This window comes from Alexandromys fortis, unplaced genomic scaffold, assembly GCF_014885135.2.
Source record: "Alexandromys fortis isolate MF-2015 unplaced genomic scaffold, M_Fortis_MF-2015_v1.1 scaffold_1, whole genome shotgun sequence".
Taxonomy (NCBI): Eukaryota; Metazoa; Chordata; class Mammalia; order Rodentia; family Cricetidae; genus Alexandromys; species Alexandromys fortis.
Genome location: NW_026067927.1, coordinates 18,448,016 through 18,462,600, shown reverse-complemented (window position 1 = coordinate 18,462,600; position 14,585 = coordinate 18,448,016). Strand labels below are relative to the sequence as shown.

At 46.5% G+C, this 14,585-nt stretch overlaps 1 protein-coding gene across 1 annotated transcript; it reads right to left on the bottom strand.

The window, feature by feature from the left end:
• Window positions 1-3,977: 3,977 nt before the first annotated feature.
• Window positions 3,978-14,201, bottom strand: Nob1 (NIN1 (RPN12) binding protein 1 homolog). Its single transcript, XM_050144378.1, has 9 exons — window positions 14,045-14,201; window positions 13,810-13,942; window positions 10,308-10,438; window positions 8,465-8,536; window positions 8,077-8,205; window positions 7,808-7,993; window positions 7,000-7,097; window positions 5,858-6,002; window positions 3,978-4,823 (listed from the first exon to the last, which is right to left on the bottom strand). Exons 1-9 carry the CDS (start codon window positions 14,105-14,107, stop codon window positions 4,554-4,556), a joined length of 1,227 nt encoding a protein of 408 aa, XP_050000335.1. The 5' UTR covers window positions 14,108-14,201; the 3' UTR covers window positions 3,978-4,553.
• Between the last annotated feature and the right edge of the window lie 384 nt (window positions 14,202-14,585).

The window sequence follows — 14,585 nt, the reverse complement described above, 5'->3', positions numbered from 1 at the left end:
CTCTGGCAGGAAGTGAACACTAACAACACAGCAATGTTTAGAAAGTTTGTTTAGTAATTTTTTTGTTTCTTTTGAGTCAGGGTCTCAACACAAAGCCCTGGCTGTCCTAGAACTCACTCTGTAGACCAAGCTAGCCTTGAAATCACAAAGAGCTGCCTGCCTCGGCCTCTGTGCTGGGATTAAAGGTGTGCACACCAGTAACTTGTTAGTTCTCAGCCTGCAGGACCTTCTTGCTAAACTATCTTACCTCCCCCTTGTGGCAATCCTGGGAAGTGCGGTACTCCTTCCCATCTGGCAGAAAAAAAGCTGAGTCTCAGAACCACCCCCCACCACTCCACCCCACCCCGACCCAAGACAAGGTTTCTCTGTGTAGCTCCTCTAGCTATCCTGAACTCACTCTGTAGACCAGGCTGGCCTCGAACTCACAGATCCACCTATCTCTGCTTCCCAAGGTGTGTACCACCATCGCCCGGCTAATCTCAGAGATCTTTTTCTTAGGGTTACCATTGATCCAGGGACTTGAATCCACACTTGGCTCCCAGCCTAGCCCCTTTCTCTTGCATACTTCCTGGGATCTATAGTAAGCAGTGCTAATATATCGCTACGCTGTAAGTCAGCAACCCCTCCTTCCAGCTAGACGCCAGCTCTCAAAAGAAAGTACAAACTGGGCACCAAGGGTTCAAACACATGAGGTTGTGAGGGATGTTTTTCAGTCAGATCATAACAATGGCTATCAACACATCTTTGAGCATGGGTAAAAGGTCAGAAAGATGGAAACTTGCAGAAGTCCAGAGCGAAGGTCGTTCTCAGGCTGCTTGCCATGCTCCGCTGCCCGTCTGGATGGCACTGTGTGCCGGGGCCTCCAGTTTCCTGCCGCTTCCCTGTACACAGCACCGCGCTCCTCCTAAGGAGCTGGCTGACACTGGTCATCACTGTGGAGGCCTCGCTCGTGGCACAAAGATGAGGACTAGAGTTTGGAGTCCACCACTCCTGTCAAACACTCAAATTCATGATTCTCCTGCCTCAACCTCTTATTCTGAGAAATAAGACAACATGAGACAGGAAAGTGAGTTAAAGGCAACACCGTGCTTTTGTCTTTTTCTGAAAAACCAGGAGAACCCTGCCTGGTTCAACCCTTCACCGAGTAGAACTTACCTGCAATTCCACAACCGAACGGTAGGTGGCACTGGCCACCACCATTTTCCCATTCCCTCTCATCATGAAAGGGTCTGAACGTCTTTTGAAAACATGCAAATTCTTAACTACCTTAAATTTAAGAAATCTTAATTTTTCTTCTTTGAAACCCAGGTATATTTTATGTTTTTTAAAAAAATTATTTTGGAGAGCTGGGCAGTGGTGGTGCACACCTTTAATCCCAGCACTTGGGAGGCAGAGGCAGGTGGATCTCTGTGAGTTCAAGGCCAGCCTGGTCTACAAAGCAAGTACCAGGACAGGCACCAAGGCTACAGAGAAACCCTATCTTGAAATTTTTTTTTAAGTTTTAAATGTACTGTTTGTGTGTATTGCCTCCATGTATCCATGCATACCATGTGCATGTATCAGACTACGGAGTCTCAGACACCCTGGGACTGGAGTTCTAGATTGTGAGCCTAGAAACCAAACCCAGACCTGCTGCAAATAGCAGCAAGTGCTACTAATTACAGGGCCATCTCTCCAGCCCCACCCCCAGTTGTGATCTTATTTTAGGGTATTGGTCTTTTGCCTGCATGTATCTTAAACACTACTTGTATGAAAAGCTCACATAGGTCAGAAGAGGGCATTAAATCCTATGGAACTGGAGCTGGAACTAGAAACTGAACCCAAATCCTCTAGCAAAAACCCCCTTTTGGATTTTGAGACAAGGTCTTGCTATGTAGCCCTAGCTGGCCTAAAAAACTCAGTCTTCCTGCCAACTGCTAGACATACAGGCATTTATCATCATACCTAGCTGAAAAGCTTCCTTTCTCTTCCCACCCATGAGTCCTGGGGGTTGAATTCAGGTCATCAGGCTGTGCAGCTTTTCCTGGCCCTGAAAGGTTTTACCTTTTCTATTTTAACTTATTTAAATGTATGTACATACACATACTACACACACACACACTTTAAAAATCTTGTGTATTCTTGAACGCGCTAGCACAGGGAACCACTTCCTAAATAGAACCCCAGCAGCATAGACACACTGAGAGAAACAATCAATAAATGGGACCTCCTGAAACTGAAAAGCATAGGACACAGTCAATAAGACAAAACAACAGCCTACAGAATAGGGAAAGATCTTCACTAACCCCACATCAGAAAGAGGTCTGATCTCCAAAATATACAAAGAACTCAAGAAATCAGACACCAAAAGAACACATAATCCAATTTTTAAAAAAATGGAATACAGGGGGCTGGAGAGACGGCTCAGAGGTTAAGAGCAGTGCCTGCTCTTCCAAAGGTCCTGAGTTCAATTCCCAGCAACCACATGGTGGCTCACAACCATCTGTAATGAGGTCTGGTGCCCTCTTCTGGCCAGCAGGCATACACACAGACACAACATTGTATACATAATAAATAAATATTTAAAAAAAAAATGGAATACAGACCTAAACAGAGAACTCCCCACAGAGGAATCTAAAATGGCTGAAAGACACTTAAGGAAACGTTCAACATCCTTAGTCATCAGAGAAATGCAAATCAAAACAACTCTGAGATCTTAAACCAAGAATAGCCAAGATCAAAAACATTGATGACAACTTATGCTGGAGAAGTTGTGGGGTAAAAGGAACACTCCTGCATTGCTGGTGGGAGTGCAAGCTGGTACAACCCCTTTGGATGTCAGTGTGGCGATTTCTCAGAAAATTAGGAAACAACCTTCCTCAAGACCCAGTAATACCACTTTTGGGTATATACCCAAAGGATGCTCAATCATGCCACAAGGACATGTGCTCAACTCTGTTTATAGCAGCTTTGTCATAGCCAGAACCTGAAAACAACCTAAATGCCCCTCAACCGAAGAACGGACAAGGAAAATGTGGTACATTTACACAGTGGAGTACTACACAGCAGAAAAAAATAACTACAGCTTGAATTTTGCAAGAAAATGGATGGAACTAGAAACATTACTTTGAGTGAGGTAACCCAAACCCAGAAAGACAATTATCACATGTACTCACTCATAGGTGTTTTTAAACATAAAGCAAAGAAAGCCAGCCTACAAACCACAATCCCAGAGAACTTAAGACAACAATGCAGACACTAAGAGACACATAGATCTAATCTACATGGAAAATAGAAAAAGACAAGATCTCCTGAGTAAATTGAGAACATGGGGACCTTGGAGGATTGAAGGGGGGAGAGGAAAGGCAGAGAGGAGAGCAAAGAAAAATGTAGAGTTTAATAAATGTCAAAAAATAAATAAAAATCTTGTGTATTACCCATATGTATAGCCATGTACCACGTGTGTGCCTAGTGCCCAGAGACCAGAAGAGAGGGTCAGGTTCCCAGGAACTGAAGTTAGGCAGTTGTGAGCCCCAGTGTTGGTACTAGAATCAAATGTGAGTTCTCTGGAAGAGTAGCCAGAGCTGTCTTTTGAGGCAGGGTTTCTCTGTATAGCCATGGCTGTCCTGAACCTCACTCTGTAGACCAGGCTGGCCTCTGCCTTCCGAGTGCTATTTTCTGTATCTCAGTGGAGGGAGGTGAAGTGGGGAAGCAGGGTGTGACCTCCTGAGTTCTAGACACTGCTTCCCCCTGTGATAGGTTCCCAGAGGGTATCGGCCCCTCAGCTGGCCCTACAGGCTTAGTGATCTCTCAGAATCCCCACAGGTGCTCACAGTTTTGATGCATGTGCGCACACACTAAACTGACATCTCGGTCTTCTAGTGATAATCTGGTCAAGTCACATAAAGCCAACATTGGTATCACCTCCTCCATGTCCTGACTACTTGGTATCTGTGTGAAGGAGTACTGGGCGCTGTAAGAACAATGAGCAGTCGATGTAAACGAACTATCCTTTAATAGAAGGAAACTTCTGAGTTTGATCAATACACCGCAGTTATGTAAATGACCCTCCTTTCCCCAGGAAGATGCACACTTTACACAGATGTGGATTCATGATCTGGATGAAGAGCTTTTTTGTTTTGGGTGAAAAAAAAGTTAAAAATTTTATTGTAGAATCATTCAAGCAAAAAATAATCTATATGGTTGGTTCTCAGGCATATGTCGTGTTTGCATCCATGTCCACCAAAGATACGAGAACTTAAATGCACCTGAGCTGGCCATCAGTTCATTAGAAAAAGATTCCATTTGAATAGTTCTTCCTTTGAGTTCAAGGTTTGCTCCAGGGCACCCCTCCCTCTCCTTCAAGTTTCCCTTCCCATGGCCGAGCCTGGGCTCTGGATGCTCACAGGCAGCGCAGCCACGTTGCACTGCAGCCCCACACAGCGCAGTCTCAGGAGGTCCAGAGAAGCCAGGCCTGCTTCTGTGTAGCTGGTCTGCAGACCAGACACCGGGGATGGTACTCCAGGCATCCCCAGCAGCCAGCTGCAGTCTGTTTGCCTGCAGGGCTTGCAATATCACCTTTTCTTTACAAACTTCTTTCTGGAAGCATTGGGATTTAAGCGTCTCCGTCCAGCTCCTAAGGTGCTGTCCCGGACCTGCAGGGTGGCTGAGCGGCTGGAGATGTCATTTTCCGCAAAGGGAGACACCCCAGCTATGTAGTCAGGGGCAAACACATTGGTCTTCTGCCTGGCCTTGTAGGAGAGTCGCAGCTGGGGGAAGCGCTGATCCTCAGTCAGATGGGGGTTGACGGCGTATTTGCCACCTTTGGGAGCAGGCAGCGAGTACTGCAGTAAGAGAAAATGCTGTCAGGACAGGGACTCTGCTCACACAGCTCCAGTGCTGTCTACTGAAGTGTCCCTCACATCCTCATCCTGGCAGACAACTGTCTTGCCCACTGTGTGCTAACAAGACACGTGTTTGTCACATCAAGCTTACCTCAACTGACAGATGAAAACCTGAAGGAGCATCTTAACTACACTCTCAGCTAAAGACAAATGGACAGGTCTTCACTACTGGGCTACCTCTCCAGGATCCCCTCCATCTTTTGGTAACAGAGTTTTACTCTGTAGCCATATGGGCCTCCAACCTTGTAGAAAGTCTCCTGCCTCAGCTCCTTGAATGCCAGAATTACAGGCATGAGCCACTATAGCTGGCTCTTCTTTCTTTCTTGATCGATTCACACAAACCCAGGACTCTCCTGTGCTCACCTTCAGCTGCTTCACGGAGCTCAGATCTTTTAAGCACCCTTTCTTTAAACTCCTGTACAAATCTGGCCTCTACTGTGTTCCAGGTAAGCGTGGCTGAGCTCTGCCGTCCCCAAGTCAAGTGGCCACCACTGAGCACTCACTGCCCAGAATCACTGCTTGTTTCTCCTTCTCCAAAGCCTTAGGGAGGCTGGAGAATTGGCTCAGGTTAAGAGTTCTGGCTGCCAATTCCAAGCCACCACATAGTGGATTTCAGCCATCTATAAAGAAATTCGGTGCCCTCTTCTGGTCTGCAGGCAGACCCTACACATAATAAAATAAGTAAATCATTTTTTCAAAATAAAAAGGTGGGGGGTGAAACATACAGGTGTCTTGTTTCACACCCTTCTTCCTGCCTGTACACTGAGACCACGGGCTCCTGATTCCACCAGTGGGGTGACTAGGCTGGCTCTCCTTTTGTCCTCTGGTCTTTTGAAACTGGGTAGCAGCCAAAGCTGGCCTTGAACTCTTGCTCTTCCTGCCTCCACCCCAGTGCTGGGATCCCATAGTGCATCACTCTCCCGAGTTCTCCCTTGGTCATTGATTCTGAGGTTGTCGGGGGAAATGCCACCTACCCGGAGACCGCGAGGGTTCAGCACCTTGGGGTTCCGGGAGAAATGCATGTGCAAGGTACCGTCGTCATTGACAGTCACTGCCACTTTCTTCAGGGTCTTGTTCCCACAGTGCCCACAGAACACTCGATTCATGTCCGATGTTGTCCTGGGAAACACAAAAGAAAGGGCTGCAAATGGGCACTGTGGGCAGGAGCCCCTACCACCAGCCTCAAAATAGAAAATGACAGGAAATGCAGAAAAAGCTAAATTTTGTTAGACCCATCTTCCAAAACAAAAGCTGCTAGCCTCATTATAAAGGGAGATGCAGCCAAGGGCCACTGCCTTCCTTAGCAGAATCTCATCAAGAGTCCTTCAGGCCCAGCAAAACCCCCCAGTGCTTCAGCACCATCCCACACAAGGCCTCTGCAAAGCTGGGCTCTGCCAGCCAGATGACCTAGAAGACGTCCACAGAATAGCGCACAGACACAGAAAGGCCATGAGCCTGCCCATAAATCCTGGGAACATATTTCCACAGCAACCAGCCCCAGGGCCTGTCCATAGAACACCGGCCCTCACAGGATACAGACTAGGGAGTAGAAGGGAGCGGTCAGGCAGCTGACAGTCCATCAGAGGGAGCATCTCCTGTGTGCCAAATACCCTGCTAAGTCCCTGTGACATCTACTCCTAATTCCTTACAGCAAATCTTTCAATTTAAAAACCATCTTAAAGAACTAAGAAGGCAGCTAACTGTTAATATCGGCACATCACTGAGGGAAGGCATCAGAAGTGAACTGTACACTCTGGGTTCAGACATAAAGCAGCCCTGACAACTAATGAATCCCCATGACTCCATCACCCAGCTTGACTCTTAGCTTACAGCTACTGTGTTTCATCTCTACCCCATGACACTTGGGAGCAAATCCCAGACCTCTCTTCTTCTACACAGCCCAGCATGTGCCACTGGAGAACAAGTGACCTCTGTCCCAGAACCCACAGCCTTAACTCTAGGCTCCTCAGAGATGTATGTGGAAAGACAGGTCACTGTAACCTGCCCCAGGGATTTCGGTGGTGGAGACAGCAGGTGGAGCACAGGGAACACCGAGATGGAAGGAAAGGGTTCCCTTCTGAGGAGCCATCAGCAGGTCCAGACCCTCAGCACGTACTTGAAGCAGCCATGACAGCGTAGGATGTAGCTCCGGGCCTCTCGGATCAGCATGCCGTTCACCGCCAGCACGTGCAGCCCCATCTGAAGCAGAACATTCTGCAACCAACAAGTTAATCAAGGACCGAAACCAACTTCTTTAACATCAATTTGGCAAAAATTTTGTACAGTTATGGAAATCCAACTTTCTCGTTTGGTTTATAATCCCTGACTGTGCTAAGGGAACACATGAGAGCCTGGCTGGGAAGACAGAGACCTGGGTTACTGGGCAACTGCAAGAACAGAGCCTGGGTTCACTGGCAAAGCCTCTCAAAAAAGACATTCTTTTTTCTCTTGGGCAAAATATTTTCATTTTGGGCTGCTAAGCCCTGCTTACTTTTTCTGCAGATCAGAAGATGGCATCAGATTGTGAGCTGTGCTGTGAGTGCTGGGAATTGAACCCAGATCCTCTGGAAGAGCAGCCAGTGGTCTTAACCACTGTGCCATCTCTCCAGTACCTAAATATTCTTTTTGTTTGTTTGTTTTCAACACAGGATTTCTCTGTGTAGCTTTGAAATCTGTTCTGGAACTCGCTATGTAGACCAGTCTGGTCTTGAACTCAGAGATCCACCTGCCTCTGCCTCTCGAGTGCTGGAATTAAAGATGTGCACCATCACCATCCTGCACCCTAAATATTCTAAAAAAAATATTGAATCCCTGTGTCTATTGTGACTGTGTGATGGGCTCCCCTCAAACAAAGTGAACCATCAAGTTTACAGAGGCTCCACACCTCTCACCCCACAGCACTGGCCCGGGTCTCCCCCACCCACCTGCATGGCGAAGTCTGTGGTCACACACCCAACCCGCACGTCCTTTGGGATGTCACACTGCTCCAACTCTTGCTGGATCTGCTTGATGTTGCTGGGGGTTATCCAACCCCCACCATCGTCATCACTGTCTTCAAATTCATTCTCCTCGTCCTCGTCCTCCTCTTCCTCCTCTTCCCTTCTGTCACTCTGAAACACCAATAGAAGGGCTCCCAGATTCAGGACTCTTAGAGGCTCTGATGTCATTAGGAGACTACAAGCCAGGGCCTTACCAGCAGCTCCTGCAGTTCATGATCAATGTTAGGCAGAGGGTTCCTCCAGAACAGGAAGGAGCTGAATTCCAGGTCCTCAGGCCCATCAGCTGGGTGGCCACAATCCACGGTTTCATGTGAGGGTTTAGGCTGAGATTAAATGAAACATCAGCTTTCAGTGCAAGGGAAAGAACCCTGGGCCTTACAGATACCAGGAAAGCACTCTTTCAGGGAGCAGAATAATTTAAAAACATGAAAGTCGATAAGTTTAGAAGTGAAACCACTGTATTCAGCTGGGTCTCGGAAGGACTAGGAAAATATGCTTCTGGCCCAGGTCAACTTGCTTTGTTACCAAGAGCTATGGCATGCTGTAGAAAAGAACCCAGGGATCAGGTTCCTGAAATGTTACCTTGGAGGGCAGATGGAAACCAGAAACGTGCAGAGGAGTTTCGGGGTGCTGAATCGAGGAGCTCACTGTAACCTTAAAAAAAACAAGTCAGCACTGAGAAATACAACATCAAGGCTAATTAAAACAAAAATCAGATCAGATCTCTCTTCTAGTTACTGAATAAAATGCTAGAAGTCGCAAGAATATACAGACAAACGACAACACTCAGACATCCTGACACCATCATTAAGTGCTCTTAGGGTGTTTGTGCCAGAACACAAACACCTGTGAGGTGAGTACGGTGACACTTGCGAGCAGTCTATGGTGAGAGCTGCAGGCTGAACGCCATGGCGCTGAATCGCTGTCACAGCATGCAGTGCTCTAAAGCTTAGTCCAGGCTGGTCCTGAACTCACTACGGATGACTCGAACTTCTCATCTTCCTGGCTCTACCTCTGAAGGCACAGGCCTGCAGCACATTGCCTGTTTACGAGGTGCTGGGGATGAAACCTAGAGGCCCTGAGCACACGATATACAACATTCTACTAACTGAGAGATAGATACAGCCATTCTAAGACTTTTGACACAGAAACAAAATACGATAAACAAAAAAGGAAGAAAATGAGTCTGTTTTAGGCTTTTAAACTGGAGGCCGCTAAACTTGACTGAAAAACAAGAGAGGGTAGCTCTGAATAGTGTTAGAACAGGAGCCGGTGTTTAGCTGTTATCCTAGCACTAGGAAAGTACAGGCAGGAGGATCAAGAGTTCAAGGCCAGTGCTAGAGATGGCGGAATAAAGAACACTAACTGCTCTTGCTGAGGACCCAAGTTTGTTTGCCAGCATCCACATGGTTGTTCATGACCACCTATAACTCCACTTCCAGGGTAGCCAAAAGCCTCTTCTGAACTCCCTGGGCATTGAATACGGACATGGTGAACATACATACACACAAGCAAACTGAACATGTAAGCAAAACACTCTTAACACACACAAAAAGCCACTTTTTGTTTTTCTTTTTTAAATGAAGCTTAAAAAACAATCCAGAGTTCAAAGTCTTCCTTGGTTATATAGCAAGTTCCGGGCTACCCTGAACTACAGAAATTCTGTTTCAAAAAAAAAAAGAATACATCTGCTAAATTTATTAAATATAATATATAAACTTCATTTGAATTTTCACCTAAACAAACAATAAATATTTACAGAATGGGAAAGTGTGGATACTGATTGGATATTTGGTGACATTAGGAGCCCATATTAATGTTATGTAAGTCCAATGATACTCTGATGTCTTGTTTTGTTTTTTGATATAGGGTAGCTCTGAAGCTTTGGTTCCCATCTTGGAACTAGTTCTTGTAGACCAGGCTGGCCTTGAACTCATAGATATCTGCCTGCCTCTGCCTCCCAATTACTGGGATTGAGGTGTGTGCTACCACTGGCTGGCTCTGAGGTTTTTTTTATGTTTGAAGCAGGCTCTAATTTAGCCCAGGTTCACCCTTACGCTCACTTTATAGACCAATCTACCCTGAACTTCTAATCCTACTGCCTCCACCTTCAGAATACTGGGATTACAGGACGTGAACTTCCACTCCCAACATACACACTGCTAGGGACGACAGTTCCCAGAATAAAAAGTACTAAGAAACAAACCCGGGTGGGAGACACGGCTCAGTGGTTAGGAGCAACTAGTGCTCAATCAAGGACTAGAGTGCGATCCTAGCACCCCTGTGTGCTGCAGGTTAAGTGGATGGCAAACACCTTAATTCCATGCCACCCTCTCCATCACCCCAAAAGCTCACACACTCAACAGATACATACATACACACAAATTTAAAAACCAAACCAAACAACCCAGTCCCCCAGATTTACCTTTTCTGGTTCTTGTTTGAGATGAGATACCCCAACAAATTCTGCTTCTAATTGGTAAGTCAGAGCCAGCACTTGGATATCTACAGCAGAGAGGCTGGGATAGTCTCCAGTTTTCTTGGAAAACTCAGTAACTGCAAGAAAACAAGAGAGTTCCAACTTTAGTTAAGGGAAAGACTGACATATCCTTGGATAATCACAGTATCAAAAAATCATATGTAGGGGCTGGAGAGATGGCTCAGCAGTTAAAGAGCACTGGCTGCTCTTCTAAGGGATCCAGGTTAAATTCTCAGCATCCACATGGTGGCTCACAAATTTCTAACTCCAGTTCGAGGGTCTGATGCCTTCTTCTGGTCTCTGAGAACACCAGGCAGACATATGGTTACTGTGAAAATGTGCTGCTCTCATTGCTAATAAAAAGCTGACTGGCCAATGGCTAGGCAGGATTTGGGGGCAGAGAGAATGCTGGGAAGAAGGACAGAGTCAGAGGAGTCAGGGCAGACGCTGAAGAAGAAACATGGAAAGTTCATAGATGATGAGGTAAGCAAGCATCAGGATAGCACACAGATGAAAATAAATGAGCTAATTTAGGTTGTAAGAACTGGCTGTAGACAAGCCTAAGCTATTGGCCGAGCATTTATAATATTAAGGCTCTGTGTGGTTATTTAGAAGACAGCTGTCTCACCAAAAACTCTGCCTACACGTGGTGCACAAACAAACATACATGCAGGCAAATCACCTATGCACATAAAACAAAACCAAGCCATGTAGAGATGGCCTAGTAAAGGCGCTTACAGTGAATCTAGCCACTTGAGTTTGATCCCTAGGATCTACTTGATGGAAAGGAAACCAATCCTCTCACCTCATTTGAACCCTGTCATGTGCACAATCGTTTTTTCAAAGAACTTAGAATCAATCTCCCATCTGGGAGTCGTGGCTCACTCCTGTTATCTTAGCACTCAGGAGATGAGGACAGGATGGTCAACTAAGTCATCCTTACACGTATAAAAGTTCAAGGCCAAGCCATGCTGAGACCTTGTTCCAAAGCACCACCACCAAATTAACCAAAGAACCAAACGAAAAAAAAAGAATCAGCATAGCACTGCATGAGAACCGCAACAACTATTTTCTGTCCTTTCCAGCCTTGTGATTAAAAAGTCTGTGTTTACCACGACCAAGCCACTCGCCAGGAAGCAACACTCATCCACTGGATCAAGGAATAGAAGCAAGGATAATACCAAAATAAATAAATAAATAAAAGATCCAAGTTAACACAGAACTTGTCCATGATAAGTGTTCCTCACTGGTTTTGGCAGAGTTAGAAGCCTCTTTTGTTTTGTGTTTAGAGACATGGTTCATCTGTGTAACAGTCCTAGCTGTCCTGGAACTTGCTTTGTAGACCAGGCTGGCCTTGTACTCACTGAGATCTGCCTGCTGCCGCCTCCCAAATGCTGGGATTAAAGGTGTGAGCCGCCACTGCCCAGCCTAGAAGCCTTTTCTTTCTTAGCTCTAAGTAAGAAGAGATGGTTGGATTTCAAAATAAAACAGAAGGTTAACTGTAATCATGGTCTATGATAAAACTCAAAGAAGGTTCTGTATAATAATGGATGGTTTTGCAAAGATTTTAAGAACTGCGCACCTATACTTCACCAAAGTAAAGGTTACTGAGGTGTGTGAGACAGTGACAAGAAACACAATAAAATTTTCTCATAGAATGTTTTCTGGTAACAATGGCATAAATAACAATAAATACACTGCTAACGTTTTCTATAAAAATGGTACTAAGAGCCAGGCAGTGCTGGCACACACCTTTAATTCCAGCAGGCAAGGAAGAGACAAGCGGATCTCCGTGAGTAAGTCAGCCTGATCTACAAGAGCTAGTTCCAGGACAGCCAGGGCTGTTACACAGAGAAACCCTGTAGAAAGGAAAGAAAGAAAGAAAGAAAGAAAGAAAGAAAGAAAGGAAGGAAGGAAGGAAGGAAGGAAGGAAGGAAGGAAGGAAGGAAGGAAGAAAGAAAGGTGTGGCGATGCATTTATTTTTGTGCTTACAAGTGATTTTTATATGTATTTGTGCACATCTGTGCACCATGTGTGTGCCTGGAGCCCTTTAAGTTCAGAAGATGGGTCAGATTCCTGGACAGATGGTTTTGAGCTGAGATATAGGTGATAGGAATTGAACCTGGGTCTTAACTGTGAGTCTGTGATCTTAACTGCTGAGCCATCTCTCCATACACACCATGGTAAGTATTCTTAATACTAGGAAGCGGGAAGCGGGAGTGGGCAACTCTGAGTTCGAGGCCAGCCTGGTTTAAGTGGTGAGTTCCAGGTCACCTGGAGGTACGTAATGAGAGGGGGGGGGGGGGAGTCGTATTACCAAGTCTACCTGGGCACCCAGCCAATTTCTCAGTACTTTTTGTTGTTGTTGTTGTTAAAAATATTAATTTGGGCTGGGCAGTGGTGGCGCACGCCTTTAATCCCAGCACTTGGGAGCCAGAAGCAGGCGGATCTCTGTGAGTTCGAGACCAGCCTGGTCTACAAGCACTAGCAGGCTCCAAAACCACAGAGAAACCCTGTCTCAAAAAACCAAAAAAAAAAAAAAAAAAAAAAAAAATTAATTTGGTGGTCAGTGATGGCACACCCCTTTGACTCCAGCACTGGGGAGCAGAGGCAGGTGGATCTGAGTTTGAGGCCAGCCTGGTCTACAGAGTGAGTTCTAAGACAGCCAGTGCTACACAAAGAAACCCTGTTTGGAAAAGAACGAAAACAACAACAACAACAACAAAAACCATTTACTTTTGTTTATACTCATGAATGCTTAGCTTGTATGGAGGCATGTGCACATGTGGATTCATTTCGTCCTCAATCACGTCCTATGAAATATTACTAGTATTTTGGAAATGAAATAATACAATAAGTTGAAGCACTTGGCAAAGGTCCCATCACTGTCAAGTTGGTGAAAACTACAGAAATCACAAACTAGCGAAGCAAGCAACAGTATGTCCACCGTGCCCTCAGTAACACTTCCCAAACCCTACCAGCCCGGATTCCTATGGAGGATGACGATCCCTAAGCTACTAGTTTTCTTTCAGACTCAATGCCAAGGTCTAAACATATCCTTTTTTCTTCTAAAAATTTATTGTTTATCTTTGAAGATGAGAGCTCACTATCTACCCTGGTTGGCTTGGAACCTCTGACTCCAAAGGGCTTGGACTAAAACCATGTGACTACACACTGGGTTCATCTTTTATTTTCAGTAAGGCTGAGTCTCACTATCTAGCTCTGGCTGGCCCAGGCAGGACCCATGATCCCAAGCCTCTGACTCCCCAGTGGTGACCGAGGCCGCTGCATGCCGTTTTCTTAACTGAGGCTAGAATCACCCTACAGATAGGACCACAGATCTATGGTCTTTAAAGCAGGCTGAACTTTAAACAGGCTCTACCCGCACTGGGGAGATCTGTCTCTACTCTGCCCAGCTCCCCAGACAGGGCTGGACTAGGGCACTCACCCAGCCGCACGTACTCCGGGAAGGGCTCCTTGAACCGCAGCTCGTAGGGCAGCACTGCCAGCCGCCTGCGCGTGGCCTTGTCCCGAATCTCTCTGACCACCTCCCGGATGGTGTAGATGTTTTTTCCTATGTCCTGCGGACAGATCGGTCTCGTTATCACACTCGCCTGACCCCGCGCGCACCCCTGGGGTTTCTCGAGCCCAGGCCCCGCGCCCCTCGGCGGGATCTCCTGTACCTGCAGCGGCGCATCCCTCAAGAAAGCCCCGGCGTCAGCCACAACGTGCTCCACAGGCGCCATGCTGGCTGCAGTGGACAGACGGCGCTTGCGCAAGGAGCCTACGTCCTTTCCCTACGTTTTCAAGGCAATCTGCCCCCGACCGGAGGAACGGCCTCTCCGATTTGGCGGCGCCCTCTGGCGGGCACAATCCGTCGCTGCAGGACTATGCGCTCCTGTGGAGCTGCGCCGTTTGCTCAGCCTGGTATTGCTAGCGTGATTAAATTTGAGGGACACCTGAGGTCACGCGACTCAGGACACACTTCATAGAGCTTTCTTTACTTTTAAAAGCAAACGCTGGCCGGGCGGTGGTAGCGCACGCCTTTAATCCCAGCACTCGGGAGGCAGAGGCAGGCGGATCTCTGGGAGTTCGAGGCCAGCCTGGTCTACAAAAGCTAGTTCCGGGACAGGCACCAAAGTTACAGAGAAACCCTGTCTCAAAAAACCAAAATAAATAAATAAACTGTTCTGTTTTTTGTTGTTTTTTTTTTTTGGGGGGGGG